The sequence below is a fragment of the Pseudorca crassidens genome, chromosome 2, assembly GCF_039906515.1.
Source record: "Pseudorca crassidens isolate mPseCra1 chromosome 2, mPseCra1.hap1, whole genome shotgun sequence".
Classification (NCBI taxonomy): domain Eukaryota; kingdom Metazoa; phylum Chordata; class Mammalia; order Artiodactyla; family Delphinidae; genus Pseudorca; species Pseudorca crassidens.
Genome location: NC_090297.1, coordinates 138266277 through 138288156, shown reverse-complemented (window position 1 = coordinate 138288156; position 21880 = coordinate 138266277). Strand labels below are relative to the sequence as shown.

The window sequence follows — 21880 nt, the reverse complement described above, 5'->3', positions numbered from 1 at the left end:
TGGAGCATGATGAGATTTGCTATGCTCATTTGATTTCTTAGCCAAACAGAAATCACACTTAAGAATACCTGGTTGGAAGACATCAGACAGATGTCTTAGCTGAGAGGTATAAGGAAATAGTACAAAACTTCTAATCACTCTCAGGGACCTTCAGGCGTGCAATGCAGAGTAAGAGGGCTGACTGAGGTGAGCATTAGGCTATTATGCTCAAACCACAGATTTTTAATACATACAGGGATTTTAAGATAAATGCATTAAATCATGTTAAAATTGCATAGGTAGTAAAATACTCTAGAATTGGTAAAAGGTTTAATAAAAAAAAAACCTTCCAGTATGAGGTCATCGCTCCCATGATGTATAACTTCCAAGCCAAGAAATAGGATTATTATGACAAAAAGAATAACTCTGTCCATTTAGAGCTTTCTCTCCCCAGAAATCTATTTGAGGTAATTTTTTTTTTTTTTTTTTTTTTTTTTTTTTGCGGTATGCGGGCCTCTCACTGTTGTGGCCTCTCCTGTTGCGGAGCACAGGCTCCGAACGCTCAGGCTCAGCGGCCATGGCTCACAGGCCCAGCTGCTCCACAGCATGTGGGATCTTCCCGGACCGGGGCACAAACCCGTGTCCCCTGCATTGGCAGGCGGACTCTCAACCACTGTGCCACCAGGGAAGCCCTGAGGTAATAATTTATCGTTACTTAATCATCAGCAGAAGATTAGACATGGAAACATTTTTTAAAAGCAGCAAAACATTTTTTTCTATTTTAGGATACTCTCCAAGAATTGGATCTTTCCCTAATATAGATAATGAAAAGGTAAAAAGATCTATGTAGAGGGTGGCCTTTGAAGCAGTGTAGCACAGGACACTGCCAGGCCCTCTGGGTGGGAGCCAATGCACTTTGCCCTTCAGGGAAAGAAAGCAAAGTAACCTTGACACTGACTCTGAGCTAGACCCTCCACCTTGTTCTCCTAGTCACAGAATGATTTTCTGCTGTTTCTGGGAAGGCTGCCAGTTACAGTCTGCCTCTAAGCCCCCTGGCTAGATGGTTTTCTTGATGAGAAAGAACAAAGGGAGATGCAGAGATTTTTTTTTTCCTTTTTTTTGCCTGTAAAAGCATGTAAAGGATGGAAACATTATCTAGACTCGTCAAGGTAATCTTGCAATGCTTTCTTGTACATTTTCCATTGTACATTTTGGTACTGGTGGTGAGTAGACGTTAGAACGCTGGGAGGGAAAGTAAAAGAGGAATTAAGAGAGATCCAGGGAAATAAATGTAAACAAAGCCAGAGTAGGGACTAAGCACCAGAAGGCAATATAGGGCAGAAAAGCCAGTGAAGGGCCATGGGCAGTTAAAGAAGAGGAAAACCTCCAAGGCAAGAAGGAGGAAGAAAAAGATTGGGATAGGAAAGGACACGCAGTAGAAAGAGTAAATATGGGTGGGAAAGGGTCAAGGGAAGGAGGAGATGAGCTCAAAACCAATAACTCAAAATCAAGTGTTTACACACCTGTCTTTCATTCCCAAACTACATGTGCAGACCCTGGCAACTGAATGTAAATTTACAGAAATTGAAGAGAATTGTTGTGCAGAGACTTAATCCTATATTACCAAACCTTACTCAGTATGTCAGTGACTGCACTCCATTAGAAAAGGAACAAAACTAAGAGGTCCCCTAAATGCCTGTTTTTCATGAGCGGTAGAGCCAATGTGGTTACACACATTCTCCGGAGTCAGACTGACTCTCTGGTTAGTCAGACAAACCCAACCTCTTTATGCCTCTGCTTCCTCATCTGTAAAATGCATACAGTAATAGATCCCTCCTCACAGAGTTCTTGTGAGGCCTAAAAGAGATAATATATCTGAAGTATTTAGAATAGTCCCTAAGACATAGTCAGTGCTCAAAAACATTAGCTATTTTCATTATTTTAAAAAAGAAGAATTACAATCTATAAGATTAAGGACTAAAGGCAAAAGGAACTACACATCAACACTGGACTCTGGTTGAGAAAGTTGTTTCCCTCGGGGGTACGAGTTAACGATTCTGATACAGCTGTACATATATACTGAAACTGAACAATTAAGTAAATGGAAGGCAGAGGGTAGAAGCCGGTTTTCTCACTGCTGGAGAGGATACTCACAAATAAGCAAGGGGAGGAAGCTAGAATGGTCCATGTGGTAAGGATTAGAGTTGCAGGCATCAGTGAAAATTCATATTTAATATAATGTATAGATGGTTATACATAGAAATATTTATAGGTATACGTATTTACACATATATTTCCTAGCCATGTCAGCTGACAGGGCCAGAAGAAATGACACCCCAGTAGCGATGAGCACACCTAGCACCCAGATCTTGGTTTCTAATATCATTCTCCAATAAAAAGAACCAGGTCAGGCTTCCCTGGTGGCGCACTGGTTGAGAATCTGCCTGCCAATGCAGGGGACATGGGTTCGAGCCCTGGTCCGGGAGGATCCCACATGCCGCGGAGCGGCTGGGCCTGTGAGCCACAACTACTGAGCCTGCACGTCTGGAGCCTGTGCTCCGCAACAAGAGAGGCCGCGACAGTGAGAGGCCCACGCACCGCGATGAAGAGTGGCCCCCGCTTGCCGCAACTAGAGAAAGCACTCGCACAGAAACGAAGACCCAACACAGCCAAAAATAAATATTAAAAAAAACAAAACTTTAAGGTCTCCTGAAAATCTAAAAAAAAAAAAAAAAAAAGAACCAGGTCTCCTTGAAGAAATGGCTGATTCTAAGACTGGGATGGGAAATATACAAGATGAGTCTAGAACGTCTTGTAGTGCCATAAAGTAAGGAAGGGCTCAAATACAATAATAGGGATGTGTGAAAGTGACACAGGAGTCAACCAGAAGAGTTCCCAATGGCCAAAGCTGGAATAATCTGAGCAATAAAATACATAAAGTAGCACTGCATTATATCCCACAGTATAAATAAATTTCCATGAGTCCATACTGATATAAATGAAAGACTGAATAAATTAATAAATGGGTGAGACAAATCTCCCATGCAGAAGTTTTCCAAATAAATTAGGTAGATACTTTACCCTAAAAGAAGGGAAGCAAACCAAAGGGGTTGTGCATAGTGACTTCCTTCCAAACAATATAGTATGGAAAGGAAGGGGGAAAAAAGACATATGTCATGAAGAAACCTGAAAAATAACAACTTCATCCAGGCGATCAAGGCCAACATCAACAGTCGTAAACCATGTTGAAAGTATGTGATGAGAATGGTATTTTATCTCTGTGATATTTCTCTCAAACCTCATAAGTTCAGTCTAACTATGAGGAAAAATATCTAATTACAAGAAAAATTCTAATAAAGGGGTGTCCTAAAATATATCTGGATCAGTACTCCTCAACACTGTCAAGGTCATCAGAAACAAGAAAAGTCAAAAACTGTCACAGCCAATAGGAACCTAGAGAGATATCCCAACTAAATGTAATGCAGTGTCCTGGATGGGATCCTGGAACAGAACAGGGCCATTACGTAAAAATAAAAATAAGGAACTCTGACTAAACTATGAACTTTAGTTAACAATGCATTGATTCATTAATTATAACAAATATGTATATTCGTGTTAGAAGTTAATAATAGGGGAAACTGTGGGGAAGGTATATGGGAACTCTGTATTATTGGCTCAATTTTTATATAAATGTAAAACTGTTGTTTAAAATGTCCTAAGGGGGAAAAAGAGATGAACAAGAGGGTCCAACCTAAGTACTTAAGAGAAATAGTCTCATTTTTATCACAGGGAAAGAAGTAGAGACCACACAGTGTTGAGGTTAAAGCCTGGGTTAAATTCCACTCTCTCATTTATTCACTGTATGACCTTGGACATGTTCCTTAACCTCTCTATGTCGCAGACTCGTCATCTGTAAAACAGGAATAATAACACATAGAGTTATTATAAGGGTATTAAAAGGATACTCAGTACTTAACACAGGGACTATTCCTACGAAGCAGCCAATGAACTCTAGCCATTATTATTAGAAAGAGACACCGCCGCTCACCAGTTATTTTTCAGGGACCTCAGTAACTCATTATTCTCCAATTCCTCACAGTCCGAGAAGGGAGTTTTTATGCTATAAATAGGTCTCTAATGAAAAAATTGCTGAGGCGTTCTACAGTTTTCACCATTAGAATGGAGTTTCCGTTGGGGATGACAGATGCTACGAGAACCAAGAACAGGAAGCAGGCGCTCAGATTGATGGGCCTGACCAATCTGGTCTTCCTTCTTCTTTACTCACATCCTCCAACCCATCTCCTTCCCCAGGAAACAAGCCTAACTTCCACATTTCTAACAGCTGTTTGGGGACCTTGCTTGGGGTGTTCATTTCATTAAAAAGCCAGGCAAAACAACACAGGCTAAAGGAAATAATCCCAAACTGTACAATCTCAGAATGCTAACAAGCTAAAGCACTAGTCACAACGGTGAGACTATACCCTAGTTCCTCATGTACTTCTCTCTGCAGCCCTTTTACTGTCATATAGACAAATATGGCGGCAGGGGTGAGGGGGCAGGGGGAATTTATGAGCACCAGAGATCCCAACGTTATTTTTGAAATAACAGGCCTGAGAGCAAAACGGTGAGAAATCCAAGTCCTGGAGTCAATTGGACCTAAGATCAAATATCAGACCTGTCATTAACCAGTTGCTTGATCTTAGTCAAAGCACGTAACTTTTCCGGAGCCTCAGTTTACACACCTATAAAATCAGGACAATATCTCACAGCATGTCTGTGATGGTAAAAGAAGGTACAAAATGCCTAGCAGAAAGCCTTGCACTAAGGTAAGTACACCCCAAACTGTAGCCAGTGGTGGTGGTCGGAGAGGTGACAGTGGTATCATCATTTCCATCATCTCTGCCGCTGCAGGGTGATCAAGGGACAGAGTCTGGTTGTGATGTCTCTTTACCTTTCTCTAACATGTAGAGGACCTTAGGAGATTCTCAGGCGGCCATTTATTCTTCTCTCTGAATCAATGATTATCGATGTTGTTTCATTTCTCCATTATTAGAAAAGTAATTTCTGCTTGGGAGCCTGCACTCTTCCCTTAAATGCATAATTTTGATTCAAGATTTCAATGAGTTTTTTAAAACTATACTTTGTTTTTCTTTGTCCAGTATGGATGTTTTAAAGACAATACCAGGCTCTTTTATGTGGTTTATTGCATCTCCATTTCTACTTTTGTTTTACTTTTTAAAAATATTCCTTTCACATTATAGCCTTTAATTCTTCTAAATTTGGAGTTTAAAATCTTATTTTTGCTCTGTTCTTTACTCTTCTTTCTTTGCCCCAGTTTTGTTACAATCACTCAGATTGATTTCAATTGCCTTCTTAGGTTATTTGAATTTGATGGAATGAATATTGATCGCAAACTCACTGGGAAGACTTGTTAATACCTTCCACTGTAAAGTTTCCCAGATATTAAAGAATTACAGCCAACTTCCTTTAACTCATCTCCCTTTTCTTTAAAATGTTTCCAATATCTTGGATACTAATATTTATAGGACTCTTTACCACTGGCTAAAACCTGGTGTCACTATTTACAACTTCTGGGAAAAGATTACAAGAATGACTTTTATATCATCTGAATGTCTGGAGATGAAAGCAGTATGATTTCAGTGGTTTAAACCACTGCTATGGTAAAGAGTTTGAGAAAACAAAACATGGCATTCCAGAAGGGAAGTGATGAGAGTCAATTAAAGAAAAAAAACTGAAATTATTTCAACATTACAATAGTAATTTTTTAAAAGGAATAAAAAAGCGTAATTCCTGAATAGTTTTAAACATCTTTAAATAAAGTTCTGTGTGTGTGTGTGTGTGTATATATATATGTATATATATGATATTCTAATCTCAAATACATTTCAGAGAGTGAAGATTCACGGTGTCTAGGCTCTGTATGGTTAATATCCCTTCTTCATGTTCTCTTCACTTCTGAATTCAATGACTGTAATAAATCTGCACTAAGGAAAGTCTCCTTTTCCCATCTGGTTCAGATTTTATTATTCTAAATAGATAGCATTTTCTCATGTAAAAGTGTCGGCAGGAAGGAGGAAAGGGGCGCAGGTAGAATGAATGTTGGCAGAGATGTCTTCTTCTGTCATAGGAAGTGAGTTCCCTGATTTCCCAACAGTGACAAGTTTAGGGCTTGTAGAAACAAACATGGCATGACTTATTATTTACATCAGTCTAGTGCTAACATCAGAAATCACTGTGTGGCAAAGATTCCAACATCTAAAATCCTTGCAAGTTGAATTCCCTGCAACTGAAGGAATTCTTACTTTAGCCAGATAACTTTAAAGGTCCTGATATCACACAAAGCCTGAACCGGGCATACTCGGGACTGGAATTACAAGTGAGAGTCACAGCACAATCAGATACTTTTTGAAATTCATGAAGAACACTAGCCAGTTGTGGTCCAAGACACCAGAAACCAATCTTTCATCTTGACTGTTTCATCTGTTATTTGCACATTTCTGCCTTCTTTTAAGTTCTTTTATCCTTTAAAAGGTTCATTAGATCCATATTCAGAAATACAGGAAAGACTGTTACCTTGGGACTTGGGAGCCTGTATCAAATGTAAGCCTTGTTCTATGCTTTACAACAAAAACTGAAAAACCAAACAATAGTTGAGCATTTTCCTTTTCATAGTTAAACCCAGTAGTGATTCCCCACCTCCACCCCCCATATCCCTGGGCTGCAAAATTGAAGGCATCTGTCCTAAAACAGGATGTTTACTCCTTAGAATGTCACTGAATTCCTGCCGTCTGTTTCCCACCTGAAATCACAAGAACACAGATTTGCAGCAAAGGAAAACAATGGGCATTTTCCTGCTCCTTGCCTGACCCCACAATACAATGCTTTAGTCCATCTCTTTATTTATGATCCTAGCCAGCAGTTCTGATGTCACGATTAATAATAAGGAAATCAAAGAAGCTGTGTATTTTTTCTTTCCTATTTTATCAAAACTGGTTACCCAGTCTTTCCAACCGAGACAAGCAGTAAAGGGCACCTCTCAAACGATCAATATAATATTTGGACCATATCTCTGCTTCTGATATTCATTTTTAAGAAGATGAAAAGAGGGATTCCCTGGTGGCGCAGTGGTTGGGGGTCCGCCAGCCAATGCAGGGGACACGGGTTCATGCCCCGGTCCGGGAAGATCCCACATGCCGCAGAGCGGCTGGGCCCGTGAGCCATGGCCGCTGAGCCTGCGCGTCCGGAGCCTGTGCTCCGCACCGGGAGAGGCCACAACAGTGAGAGGCCCGCGTACCACAAAAAAAAAAGAAGATTTAAAGAAAGCTAAATAAATTTTATCCTAGGCATCCTTAAACTTGAAAGGAGCTCAGAGCACTCATTTGTCAGGAAAAGAGACTGAAACCGAGAGAGGTGAAGTGACAGTGGTGGAGGAGGAGCTTGAGTGTGAGTTCTCCAGCCTCGTTTCCCAGGGTCTGTCACCTTCCATGAGGCTGGCTCCATGGCCACCTCAGCATTGGATTCGCCTAATTATAAGAAGGGGCATAAATAAATAAATTTCCAAGTAAGTATGGTATTATTTTTACATATATTTAGATGTTCATAAATAAAGACAGTTTTCACTTGAGCACTGCAGCAGCCTCATCACCATCCAGCAGGGTTTCTTACCTAGGCACTATTGATATTTAGGGTCAGGTAATTCTTTGTTGCAGCGGGGAGAGGGGCCGGTCTTGCACATGGCAGAATGTTTTGCAGCAATCCTGGCCTCTGCCCACTAGATGCCAGAGCACCTCCCCACCAAGTTGAAACAACCCAAAATTCTCCAGATCTTGCCAAATGTCCTCTGGGGGCAGAACTCCCCCACTGAGAACTGGCATATAGCCATATCTCCTACACATCTATCGGCCATCAGGAGGCCTTCAGTCACTGCTACAAGTCAGCTGCTGCAGCTCTGAGATGATCGAGGAACTTTCCATGTGTTACATGTGGAATGGACAAGGTGCTTCCCTGATTTCCTCCAAAAACAGACAAAGCAGTGACCCTATCAAGTCACAGAAATGATCAGAAGGGTAACTTGTGAAAAAGAGAATGCTCAAGTGAGATGAAAAATAATAAAAGGAGAAGTGGAGGGAAAAAACCCCAACAAGACAGAAGAAAGGGAAATGGAAAGAAGAAAGAGGTCAGCAGAGAGAAGGGATTTTAGCATTCCAGTATCTGTAGGACAGAGTGACCCATTATACGATAAAGTGGCATATTTTCATCAGGCATAATTTTTTAAAAAGGCAACTCAGTCTGAGGAAAAGGGTCAAGAACTTTCTACCAATTCACTGTGAGGCTTTAGGAAAGGACCATTGTCCTCAGATGATGGACCCCTCAGGGGAGTTCTATGTGAAGCTCTTTGTTAAGGCCTCATATGCTTAAAACTGTAAAGCCCTTTAAAACAGCTTATCCTGGAGCCTCACCCACGTTACTGTTCCTGGTGTACAATTCATTTGAATGAAGTTTTAGAACAGGCCTTTGAAAGAATGAGCATGACTCTTCACGTCCAGAGTACAAAGCAATTTGCTTTAACTGCTACTTCCCAGAAAACTATTTAACCTCAAAACACCCCCTGGGAAACAGCAAAGCTCTCGATAGTTTTCATACTGTTACTCTCCTCAGGGTGTTCAGGTGACTGGTTGAATGGTAGCTCTAGATGTGACGCAATTCCAAAATATGTAGATGACAACATGCTTATTGCTGCATCTGGTCACAGATCGAGGTTACATTTGACAAGCTGGCCACTCAATTCGTAGAGTATCTCTTCTTTGACATATGTTTTAAAATTCATTCTAAAAAGGTTCTTTTTTTAAAAAAATTATTATTTCTGTAAGTTTTCATGGATACACAAAACTAACAACAACAAAACTCCTCTAATCCTACGATTCTCAAACTTTAATATGCATAGGAATCACTTGAGGATCTTGTTAAAATGCAGATTCTAATCTAGGTCTGGGGCGGGCCTGAGACTCTGCATTCCTAACAAGTTCCCAGGCGATGCTGATGTGGCATTTATGGGCTAGGCAGCGGCATCTGGATTGGGCACAACAATGAGATAATAAAGAACCACAAGAAAAAAAAAAAAGGTTGTAAGTCTAATCCATTCCCTCAAATTACCTATCTGATTATACGGCTTCCCTCCTGCAAAAACTTTTTAGGGCTGACTGCCCACTGCTTACCAGGGAAAGTCCAAACCCTCTTGAATTTGTGAGAAATTCAAACCTTTCACGATAACTTCAGCTCCACTAGCTGCCCTCACCCAACATGTACACAGTGAAGCAGCTGCCCCAATTCTGTGCTGTTCTCCCAAATATCATATACTCTGCACTTCCCTGATTTGATCCCACTGTCCCCTCTTCCTAAACGGCTCTACCATCCAAACCTTCACACTCCTTCAAAGCCTGCTTCAGATGTCACCTCTTCCAAGAAGCCTCCCTAAAGCCCTCTAGGAATAAGGTATCTCTTCCACTCACCACACCTTGCACTTGGAATTCAAATATCTACACTGGTGTGTTTAGTTTTCTGGAAGGTTATGGCCCATCCAATAAAATTATGAAACTACCTGACAACTAACTCAGGAGTTAAAAAGATACCTAGTTTTCTCATCTTTATATCCCTGGCTCCTGGAGAAAGGAGTCCATCAGCCAATTGCCTGAACAGTTAAAAATTCCATAGGATTACCTCCCTGAACTTTTGATCCCAAAATGAAACCACGAGTGGTTTCAAGCACCCTAGTATATAACCTATCTACTCAAGAACCTCACTCTTTCAGCAGCCTGTACCCCTACATCGTGGATTTCTTCTTCACTGACTGCTGGATCAAATTCATCAGCATAAACTACCTCCCATTAAAAAAAAAAAAGGCACAATGAAAAGACCATCCCTTGCCCTCATCCTCCACCTCATTTCTGTTTCCCTTTACAACATAACTCTTCCAAAGAGTCGTTAAACTTGTCGTCCCCACTTCCTCCCCTTCTAACCTCTCTTAACCCACATCTGCATCCACCAAAACTGCGCTTGCCACGGGTGCCAAAGACGAAAGTGTGGCAGAATTAGGAGTCACTCCCCAGACCCCTCTCACTTGATGTCTGGACAGCATCAGACAGAGTCGGTCACGCCCCCTCCAAAACCCCTTCTCCGCTTGTCTTCTGGAACACAGCTTCTTTCTTCTCCTTCCCCCTGCCTGCTCTGTTCCAGTCTCCTCTGCTGGACCGTCTGCTTTCCTAACTCTCAGTACTGGAGGGAACCAAGGCTCAGTCTTTGGACCTTTGCCTTCTAGATCCACCCTTCGTCCACAGGAGGTCACATCCATTCCCATAGCTTTAAACACCATGTATAAACTAAGGATGCCCAAATGTATACTTCCAGCCTAGACTTCTCCCTGGAATCTACACTCACCCAATTACCTCAAAATTAACACATCTAAGATGAAATTATTGACACGTGCTCCCCACCAAACTTTCTTATCGCATAAAGCCGGGGCTCCATTCTATCGCTCGCTCACACACAACCCTTGGAGGCATCCTTGCCTCTTCTTTGTCTCACATGCCGCACCCACTGCATCGGTACATCCTGTCAGCAACACCTTCAGGACTTCTGCAGAAGCTGTCCCTACGACAAGCTACTACTTCTTGTTACCACTCCTATAATGACGATGTTGACAACTACTATTACTACTCACGTCCGTGCTGCCATCACCCCTTGCCTGGACCCACGTAAGGGCCCTAACCGGGCTCCTTGCTGCCACCCTTGCCCCTGTCCCCAGTGTCATGGTCTATTTTCCACACAGAGCCAGAGTAGGCCTTTTAAATATAAACCAGGCCATAGCGCTATTCTCCTAAAGGCCTGTTAAGTGTTTCTTATCTTTCTCAGAATAAAATTCAGCATCCTTCCCAAAGCCTCCATGTGATGAGGGGCCCTTACAGGCCTCATGCCCCAGTACCTGCCACTTCATTCACTTGGCTGCAGCCTCATTCACGCCTCTACTGTTTCTCAAACACTGTTCCTGCCGCAGAGCTTTTTCCATATTCTCCCTGCCTGGACATTCACAAGGCCTCACCTGCACCACTTGCAGGTTTCTGCTCCAATGTCTCCAGATGAGGTCAGAAAGCCTATGTAAATCAACGTCTCCATCAGGATCTAGCCCCCCTGCCCTCCTTCATTCTTTTCTGCCTGGATTCTTTGTCTCTCTCTCTCTCTCTACTAAAATATAAACTTCATAAGAGCTTGGACTTACTTATTTTGTTCATAGCTGTATCCCTTAGCACAGGGCCTGGCCAAGAGTGTGTGATCAATACATGTTTACTGAATGAATAAATGAATAGCATTAGATGGTCAAAAAATACTTCTATGACTTTATCTGTATTATGGAAAAAACCATGGCAACATTCCAAAGGAGATTAAAAACTCCACTAAATTACATTCTTTTAAGATAATAAGTCTTGACTGAGAGCTTGTAATGCAGAGAAGAGGCAGACTCACTTCCTGATCACCGTCTTAGACTCTGATGAACTTTGGCCTCCAACTTCTTCACAGTTTGGGCTTGTCAGGTTCCCATACCTTTATAGATAAAAACAAACAAACAGAAAATGCAATGAGTAGTGTTGGAGAGCAACTCTTTTCCATTTCAAGCACAACAGTTATACTTTTCAGGAGTATTTAAGGAAAGTAATATCTGTGAAATAACATCAAAAATGATACTATATTATTGATATTTATTTAATGGGTAAACATATATATGTGTGTGAATATATACGTGTGTGTGTGTGTATGTATCAATATACGGTCTACAAGGAAAGTGATTTAGCAATGAATCACATTACTTAAAACTTTCTCTTAATATTTAACATTTCTTTGGATTTTTTTCGATGAAATTACTCTTTTCCTCTTAGCAGGAGAATCAGGCGTTATGGGATGCACAGGTGGGAGATTCCTCATGAACTCCGGAGCATCAACCCCTCTGTGTAGCTACTGAAGGAAGATGTGGCTTTGCTTGCACAACCTTCACGCCTGTGCCACACATGGGCGCAAGATGACGACTCCATGCTCTGCTTATGAGTCTGGTCTCCTTGAGGATAGGTCCTACTGGAGGAAGGTGATGGAAATAATTCCAAACCCTCAAGTAAAGGCTGAGATAGAGACAAGGACTGAAGAACAGAATCGTCGTGTCTCAGCAACCAAGAGAGCAGCAGTGTGTACACCGAGGTCAGGCTGATCTAGGCTTCCCCAGCCACTGGGGAAGGGGGGCAAAGGGCAACAACAGTTTAGAAAGCAATAGGTGCCTAAACTTTAAAATTTCTCTCATTACAAACTCAAAACTTATTAAAACATTGATCAGGGGCTTCCCTGGTGGCTCAGTGGTTGAGAGTCCGCCTGCCGATGCAGGGGACACGGGTTCGTGCCCCGGTCCGGGAAGATCCCACATGTCACGGAGCGGCTGGGCCCGTGAGCCATGGCCACTGAGCCTGCACGCCCGGAGCCTGTGCTCCGCAACGGGAGAGGCCACAACAGTGAGAGGCCCGCGTACCGCAAAAAACAAACAAACAAACAAAAACATTGATCAGTCCCCGGTTACACTGTTAGATGTCCTTCCAACTCCATAGGTAAGCAAGTCTATTTCATACAAATATATCATGTTTTGTTTGGTTCAGAATGTTCATTTAGTAAATTCACTTTAGACTCCTAAGGAGGAGCCTTTATATTAACTTATAATGCCTAGACTATTTCTGCAGTTTCTCTTCCCATCAGTGGAGAATTCAGAGATTCCTTGGAGTTTCACAAGCTGGTAATCTGTCCCAAAGTTTCGATAATAGAAATTCTATAACTGGTGGGGTTTACATTTTTAAAGAGAACACTTCTGTCTTCTACTAATAGGATTAAGAACCCCAGTACCCTTATGGTTCCTTGTTCCTAGGATTTACAAGCCCTTTTAAAAATAAAAGCCCACCATCTGGTTTGACAGAATGCCAGTCCATCTGGTCTCCCCATCGCCCTATCCCGGCAGGTCCTAGTTTACGCCCACAGGCATCAGCCCCCTCCCCCATCCACGTGCTCCTTCTCAAGCTCATCAGCTTTACGGACTCCTTGGCCTCCCAGAGGTATTTTCCACTGGCCTCCACCCTCCCTGTTCCTCTTCATTATGTCCTGCACCTGCTATTTAGAGGCTTCCAGGGCTACCCTTTGCTTTCCCTGAGATAAGAACTCAGTCAGATTAAGATTTATGCAGCCCCATGTGGGCAAGGCAGGGCTGGGAAATGAGATTCCTAGTAAATAAATAGAGTGGGATTTCTTGGCTCTCTCTTCGGCCACCGTCATAGCGAACCCTGTCCTCATGTTCCCTCACAACAGACTCTGGTTTATTTAAGTAGGAAAGATGGGGTAAGTACAGTGAAGAGGGAGGCCACTGTGCCTGCTGCCCATCTGACTTGAGTGATCCATAAACTCCCGCCTGCCAGCCCTCAATGACTAAATGTGGGACTTAACCTTCGTTTGGGTCACATTCTGTGTTCCTTCATTAATTCTCTTTCTGGCTATCCCGGAAATATTGCATCTTTTATCTTCCAACTGGAACCTCTGAGAGGTCGAAATAAAAGCGAAAAAGCTTCACGAGGGAAAGATACACATTTTACTGCACCTGATATTTTTCTTTCCAGAGACGTTCATACTAAAAATCCCCTGGTCTTCCTATTCCTTGTCTTTACTTTTGCTTCTCACACTCTGCTGCTCTTTCTCTGCATTTTTCAGACTCAGAGCTGAGATGCTGGCCGGGATGACATGAACACCCGTCACAGTTCTGCTCCCAGAATGTGATGCCACGGTGCAGTCAGACCATGTCACAAAGCGCTAAGTAACTTACACTGGTGAGTGAGCAAAGTTCTCTCTCCTTAATGAACCCGGTACCATCTGCTCAGAAGACCACATGGATACTTCTCCCGGCCAGCAGAGTATTATGAGTAGAGGCTCATAGTCAGGACCAGCATGACTGGTTGGTAATAACTTGGAGACAAATCAGAACCATCAATAACAAGGCATGTGTGTGGTGGCGCACACGGTCCAGGCACTCAGGCTCAAAGGCTGCAGCATCCCTAACTCTTTCTTTTTTTTTTTTTAAGATGTTGGGGGTAGGAGTTTATTAATTAATTAATTTATTTTTGCTGTGTTGGGTCTTCGTTTCTGTGCGAGGGCTTTCTCTAGTTGTGGCGAGCGGGGACCACTTTTCATCGCGGCGCGTGGGCCTCTCACTATCGCGGCCTCTCTTGTTGCGGAGCACAGGCTCCAGACACGCAGGCTCAATAGTTGTGGCTCACGGGCCCAGTCGCTCTGCAGCATGTGGGATCCTCCCAGACCAGGGCTCGAACCCGTGTCCCCTGCATTAACAGGCAGACTCTCAACCACTGCGCCACCAGGGAAGCCCCCCCTAACTCTTTCTTCTCTGCCCGATCCACTAGGAACATCTTTTGGCTCTGCCTTTATGACATATCCTGAATCCCAGCACTTCTCGTCACTCTGCCCTGGCTCACACTGCCCCCATCTTTGGCTGGATCCGTGCAACAGGCGCTTAACGCCTCTCCTGGCAGGTCTGCCTCAAGCCGCAGCGATGCTGTTCATGCCGCTGCTCTGCTCAAAACCCTCCCCCAGCTCCCACTCTTCTCCACTCTTCGGAAAGGCCAACATCTTACCCATCTCCTGAGGCCCTAAGTGACATGCCCCTCATATCTCTGACCACGTCTCCTACACTCACTCACTTCCCCTCAGCCTCACTGGCTTCCTTGCTGCTTCCACACACACACACACACACACACACACACACACACACACACACACACACACACACACACACACACACACACACACACACACACACACACACACACACACACACACACACACGCCAGGCATCCTCCTGCCTCAGAATCTCTGCACACTCACTGCCACCGCCTCCCACGCCCACACCGATGGTGCACTCCTGGGGCTCCTGCAGGTCTTTGCTCCAATGTCACTTTATCAGTGAGGCCTTCCCTGACCATCCTATGTAAACCAACACTAACACCACTGTTTTATTCTCCTCCACAGCCTTTAACACATTCTAGTACACTGTGCAATTCATACAGCTATTGTCCATTAGAACACAAACCCCATGAGAGCGGGACTTCTGTCTCTTTTGCTCATTACTCTTTAGAGCTTAGAGCAAGGGCGGCACCCAGCAGGCATGCGGATGGCTATTTGCTGGGAGCAAATGAGTGTTCTAGTGGGGTTCCCTAGGCAGACGTGGAAATGAACCTCCCAACGACTAGGTTCATATTTGTGTCTATAAAGGCATTCTTTGGCTTTTTGCTTATACAAGTGTCTTAACCTGTCTGTGCCTTCATTTCTAATGATCTAGGAGCATAAAAAAGCTTTAGGATAGCTGCGATCGTTACAAAAATCTAAAATTAAAATGCGAAAGGAACTTTTAAGATCCTAGAGCTGAGACCTTGAAGGTGTAAGTAGTATAAAAATACAAAAAAAAATGTATATACAGTTTTACAAAGGAGACCTTTAGAAGCAAGATAAAATTAAAAAGCCTATAACCCTCTGGAATTTCATGGACTGGGGAGGGGACGATTATTTGCCCCTGCACTTTTCTTACCATTAAGGAGAATTAAAGCCTTACAGAAAAGAAACTAGACCAGCACTGGAATCAAGAACTCTTTAACGCTCAAGCTAGGTCGTTTGAGAGTTAAGAGTTAGTTTTATGAGATTAAGAGTGTTTCTTTGATGTTTCCTGGACCCTCTCATAGCTTCCCATCAAAAACCAAAGTCAAGTTCAATTCATTTACTCCAGGGGAGTAAATAAAGGGTGTGTATGTGTTTAATTAATGAGTGGCTACAGACAAACCTGTCAACAATGTCACCTCCAATTTCTGCAAAACCTCCCTAGAGTTTAAGATCAAAGCTCGAACCTCTTAAGAAGGCTTTACCAGACTGCCCTTCTTTAAAGGCAATTCATAAACCTTAAAATACAAATTATCAGAATGACTTCTGACATGGTTTTCTCTGTATCACAAGGCAAAAGAAAGATTTACAAATGTCTCCTAAAGTACAGCCTTGCGCAATTTTTTACTGCAGCCTAAAATTTACTAGAAAAAGAAAAAAAAAAAACCTCAATATAACGTTTAACTGGTTGCTAATATTTAAACAGGAAACAGTTATTTCCAGGGGGGATGGATGTATTGTTTGGCGCCTATCCGGGCAGATAAAACGTTTAATATGTGTTTGAAGGGACGACCAGGGATACTTGTGGTTCAAAGAAATCTTAAGATGAAGTTATCCCCAGGGACAGTACTTCTGGTGATGGGGGGTGGGGGGGTGCTTTCTAACCTTTACTCTCTAACAGAAAAGTCTCGGCAACATCAGACCAGGATGGGGATAATCCCGAAGAACCTTTCAGGCTCCACTTGTTTATGGCAGGTGATCCCATGATAACGACAGTTAATAATTATTGCGAGCTCACTATATACCAGGCACTGTGCTAAGCACTCTACATGGATTGTTTCATTTAATTCTCACCATAATCCTAGATGGTGGTATTATTATTCTTCCTATTTAATGGATGAGAAAATGAGGCCCAGAGAGCTTAAGTAATTTGCCCTCAAAGACACAGCTAGTAAGTAAAGGAGGGATTTGAACCTTGACAGTCAGACTCTAGAGCCCAGTCTCTGAGTCAACACCCGATCACACAAACCATAGTTATTTTGTTTATTTATTTTATGTCTCCCTCCACCAAATGATAAGTTCTTTGAGGTTAGAAGCCTTGGGCTTTTCACTTACTCGGTCATTCATTCTTTCACTCATTTAGTCCTCATTCAATGAGTATTTATTAAAGCCTATTTTCAGGTACTATTCTGTGCACTGAGGATACAGCAGTGAACTGAGCAAAGCCCCTGTTTTCATGGAGCACAATGTAGTGGGGGGAGATAAGCAATAAACTAGTAATTAGTTAATATATACTAGTCAGATGGTGAAAAGTGCAATGGAGAAAAATAAAGTAGCCAAGGGCACTCAGACATGATTGGAGGGCCTGAGGTAGCTGCTTCACATGAGTGCCCAGGAAAGGCCTGACGTGAATGTGACAATGAACTAAAATCCTCCAGAAGGCAAGGGAATGGGCCACACATATCTCTAGGAGGAGAGCCTTCCAAGCGGAGGGGAGACCCAGGGCAAAGGCCTTGGGACCGTGGCAGGATGGTGCGCTTGAGAAACGTCAAGAAGACCAGTGAGGAAGGAGCAGAACAGATGAAGCTGAGACAGAGAAGGAGGTGAGCATGCAGGTGGCAGGGGCAGATCACGAGGGCCTGGCCGGCCATGGTCAGGGCTTTGCTTTCACCCTTTTACCTCGCTTACTGCTATATGCCCTGAGCCTGGAGTAGAGCCTGCGCTTAGCGGACACTCACTAAACACGTGCCAAATGAATTCATCAATGCCCTCTACTATCACGAATAGTTGAGGATGGGGAGGGGAGGGAAGGGAAGAAGCTACTTATTGGGGATGATGAAAGAACAGAGAGGAGGAAGTTAAGGCAGGAGAGACCTCACATGAAGCTGCTGACTCAAGGACCTCTGGGAGCCTTTGCTTTTCTAATCAAGCCCAGCCTGTGAACATCTGAAGCATTTTTTCTTTAACTGACCCACAAGAACACAGGTCAGGTATGAGGAAAATGTTCAGAAGCTGACCTTGACTCAGAAGAATGACACAGTGAAATAGCCTGCAGATGTCGGGAACACCAAGTGAGGCCTTGATTAAGACTGCAGACCGTACACCACAGAGCAGCCCAGGGGCTTGTTTTTAATCGCTCCGAATAATACCCTCCACGGCAGGCACCTCTCCACCCAAGTGTGACCTGACAACTGGGTCACGGCCACCAAGCCTACCTTGGAAAGGTCTTGCTACCACCATGGAGCCAGTTATTCAAGGAGAAGACAAAGGTCAGAGACAACAGGCAAAAACTCCTTGTTCTCTTGCAAGAAAGGAAGGGGTCAATGATGCCAAACAGAGAACCAGGCAGTGTGCTTTCACTCACGAGGGCTGGTTCTCTAGGCAAAGTTCTCCCATGATCAGAAAAAAAGTCAAAAAACCCAGAAGGAGCCTCAGTCCTCCCCTCCAGGCCTTTGCTGTGAAGGGCCCTCCACCTTCCTTGCCCTTCAATTCGTCACATTATCTCCATATTATTGATGATGGTAGCAGGAACATTAATGTTCCCTTAACCATCTCCCTGATAGTTAAGGGAACATTAATAGCCAAAGTACCTAGTATTTCTGTTCCACTCGATGGTTTCAAAACACTATAAGATTTCCCTTGACAACACTATCTCCACCTCCAGCCCCAACCTACAACTGTCTGAGAGGGAGACCAAGAAAAGGACAAATACTTTACAGTCACTATTCAGCCAGGGAAAGAAAATGAAAAGGCGTCTCTTGCTATAACTTGTTTCTCATTCACATTTAAAGTTTTTTCTCAAGTCTGATGGCCTTCATGCCCTTGCTGTCAGGTTTCTTCTGTTTTCTACTGCAGGTCCTTGTCACCCATCTCTCTTCTCTGGCCTGTTTACTGCCCCCAAGAGCTTGGTGGCTCATCGGTGCCTCCTTCTTCCACCTGTAATTGGTAACAATTCTAAACCATCAGCTGCGAATCTGTCTTGTTAGCATGCTACAGCCGCTGCAGACACAACGAAGGTCAGAAGGTCGACGGAAGAAACAGGTTACAACTGGGGGCAGGGAGCACGCAGCACCCTGACAACCACAGAATCTGTCTACAAGTTGGGATTTTCCTTAGGTTTAAGATGAATTAATACATTATTAACAAGTCAGTGCGAGCCTGTGGCTCAGTTTTCCCCAACCACAAAAAGATGCTCTTGCAGAGCTCATCAAGAATCTTCTCGGACTTACCTGGTTGTGCAGTGGTTAAGAATCCGCCTGCCAATGCAGGGGACATGGGTTCATGCCCCGGTCCTGGAAGATCCCACATGTCGCGGAGCAACTAAGCCCGTGCGCCACAACTACTGAGCCCACGTGCCACAACTACTGAAGCCCGTGCACCTAGAGCCCATGCTCCGCAACAGGAGCTACCACATTAAGCCTGCGCACCACAACAAATAGTAGCCCCCGCTCAACGCAACTAGAGGAAGCCTGTGTGCAGCAATAAAGACCCAACGCAGCCAAAAAATTTAAAAAAAAAAAGAATCTTATGAAAATTGCTACGTAAAATCAAATACAATGACAATGAATTTAGTATCATGGTATCCCATCAGTTTGGAGACTACTTTTCTCTCCTGTGCTCACAAAACTCAATATAACATCCATTTATCTAAATTGGTACTTGCTAGCAACTTCAGTAGAGACCAAAGGCAAAAGAATTACGTTTCCCAGGACTAGGAGCTTGAAGTCATTCTCCAGGGCTAATTCACTCCACAAAAGGTTAAAAAAAAGAAACGTCAGGGCTTCCCTGGTGGCGCAGTGGTTGAAAGTCCGCCTGCCGAGGCAGGGGACACGGGTTTGTGCCCCGGTCCGGGAAGATCCCACATGCCGCGGAGCGGCTGGGCCCGTGAGCCATGGCCACTGAGCCTGCACGTTCGGAGCCTGTGCTCCACAACGGGAGAGGCCACAACAGTGAGAGGCCTGCGTACCACAAAAAAAAAAAAATGTCAAATAAGAGAAAAGTGATTAAAAAAATAAATAAATAAAATTAACTCAAAAACAGCCAGTCCCCTTTTCCTTTTAAAGTTTCAGAGATATACCTTTTTAAAAAAAAAAAAAACCACTGCATTTACTTTAATGAAATTAATGAATTTACTTTTCAGAACCATACTCATACTAGGAGCAGTGCCCTCCTCTGACTCCTAATGGCCACCTACAGGGTCCTGTCACTCATGCTAGGAAACCTTTGCCTGGAGAGTCACAACCTAGGGTCCCTGGATGAACTTAGGGAAGTTTGGGAATCCCTAAGCCATAAGCCAAATTTGGTGATGTGTTTTTTGTTTTGTTTTGTTTTGTTTTGCTAGAGAGGGTCCATAGTTTTTAGCAGATTCTTAAAGGGGTTTGTGATCAATCCCTCCCACCAACTGCTAGAAAATGGTCAAAACCATAGCTTTAGGTTATCAAAGGTGAATTGAAAACTTTCTGATAATCACTCAGAATGTATGTACCTTGCCTTCCAGTTTTTTTTGTCAGTTTTGCTTTGTAGTTTCCAAACATAAGCACATTTTTTAAAAACCTGCTGGGCAATTTGGTATTGTTTTCTAAAAAAGAAAGACAACTGCATGTGCTGCCTCCCTTTGCCAAGTGAAATTTTTTTTTTCAAAAAAGAGCTACTTGAGAGAAACATTTTTCTTTCATTTCCAGAAAAGAAAGCTAGCCTGGTGAAGCTCTGAGGCTCAGTCCTTGACAGCAACCTTTTAGTGTTTATTCTAGCAGAACCATCACTACCATCCAGATTCTGCTGTCCAGCCACATGTTCCCATGGAGAATCCCCACTGTGATGCTGGGTGAGAGTTGGGTCCTTTTGACAAAAATAAAGATTTACCAAAGACAAGCAACCCAGCAGTGAAGAGAATTTATTTCCATTTTCCCTCGTGTGATTACAGTTGGATGTAATTCTATAACAGTACCAAATTAAACTTTTCTGGCTAACCCAAAGCAGAGCCACAGGTACAGGGAAGAAAGAGGAACAATGCTTGTAGGTAGTGGCTAAGCCCTGTCCTTTGTTTCAGGCCATGCTTCCAGAGCTGAGTGTGTGGGCCACGCTGAACAGGGCATGAGGGCCTGAACAGAACAAGGTGAAGGTGAGCGAACACTTGACCTTCAACTTCCCTAAGCCCACAAGCACTAGATTTTTAGAGTCAATCTCTCTGACAAGAATTCCTTGTTTCCTATCAAGTCATGAACAACTTCCCTTTTTCCCTAACAAGACCAAAAGTTTTGTTGATGTTATATTCGTTTTCTATCGCTGCTGCGTCAAAGGACCACAAACAAATTACACAAAATTACTATTTTATAGTTGTGTAGGTCAGAAGTCCAACACAAGTCTCCTTGGGCTAAAATCAGCTGTTCCCCATCGCTCACATTACTGCCTGAGCTCCGCCTCTTGTGAGGTCAGTGGCGGCATTAGATTCTCACAGGAGCATGAACCCTACTGTGAACTGTGCACACGAGGGATCCAGGTTGCGCGTTCCTTATGAGAATCTAATGCCTGATGATCTGAGGTGGACCTTCGGGTGTCACTGTCTCCCATCACCTCCAGATGGGACCATCTAGTTGCAGGAAAACAAGCTCAGGGCTCCCACTGATTCTGCATTATGGTGAGTTGTATAATTATTTCATTATATATTACAATGTAATCATAATAGAAATAAAGTGCACAAGAAATGTAATGCGTTTGAATCATCCTGAAGCCATCCCCTGCCCCACCCCCACCCAGGTCCGTGGAAAAATTGTCTTCCACGAAACTGGTCCCTGGGGCCAAAAAGGTTAGGGACCGCTGCTATAGGAGACAATCCATTTAACTGTTTTTTCTAGCTTCTAGAGGCTGCCTGCATTCTTGGGCTCAGGGTCCCCTTCCTCTATCTTCAAAGCCAGCAACATAGTATCTCTCTGATCTTGTTTCCATCCTCACATCTTTTTCTCTGACTCTCTCTTTTGCCTCCACCTTTCACTTTTAAGGACCCTTGTGATTACACTGGTCCTAACCAAATAAGCCAAGTTAACTACCTTATTTAAAAGGTCAGCTGATTAGCAACCTTAATTCTGCTTGGCCATGTAACCCAATATATTCATAGGTTCCAGGGATTAAGACTGGACATCTTTGGGGTGGG

The 21880-nt window shown here is 43.3% G+C and overlaps 1 protein-coding gene across 4 annotated transcripts in view; it reads right to left on the bottom strand.

The window, feature by feature from the left end:
* RGL1 (ral guanine nucleotide dissociation stimulator like 1) overlaps positions 1–21880 on the bottom strand; it is a 279015-nt gene that overhangs the window by 58195 nt on the left and 198940 nt on the right. For all 4 annotated transcript variants that reach the window (XM_067728889.1, XM_067728886.1, XM_067728887.1 and 1 more), the window contains one exon: positions 11518–11595. In XM_067728889.1, coding sequence (XP_067584990.1) covers positions 11518–11595 — 78 coding nt within the window. The remainder of the gene's footprint in view (positions 1–11517; positions 11596–21880) is intronic.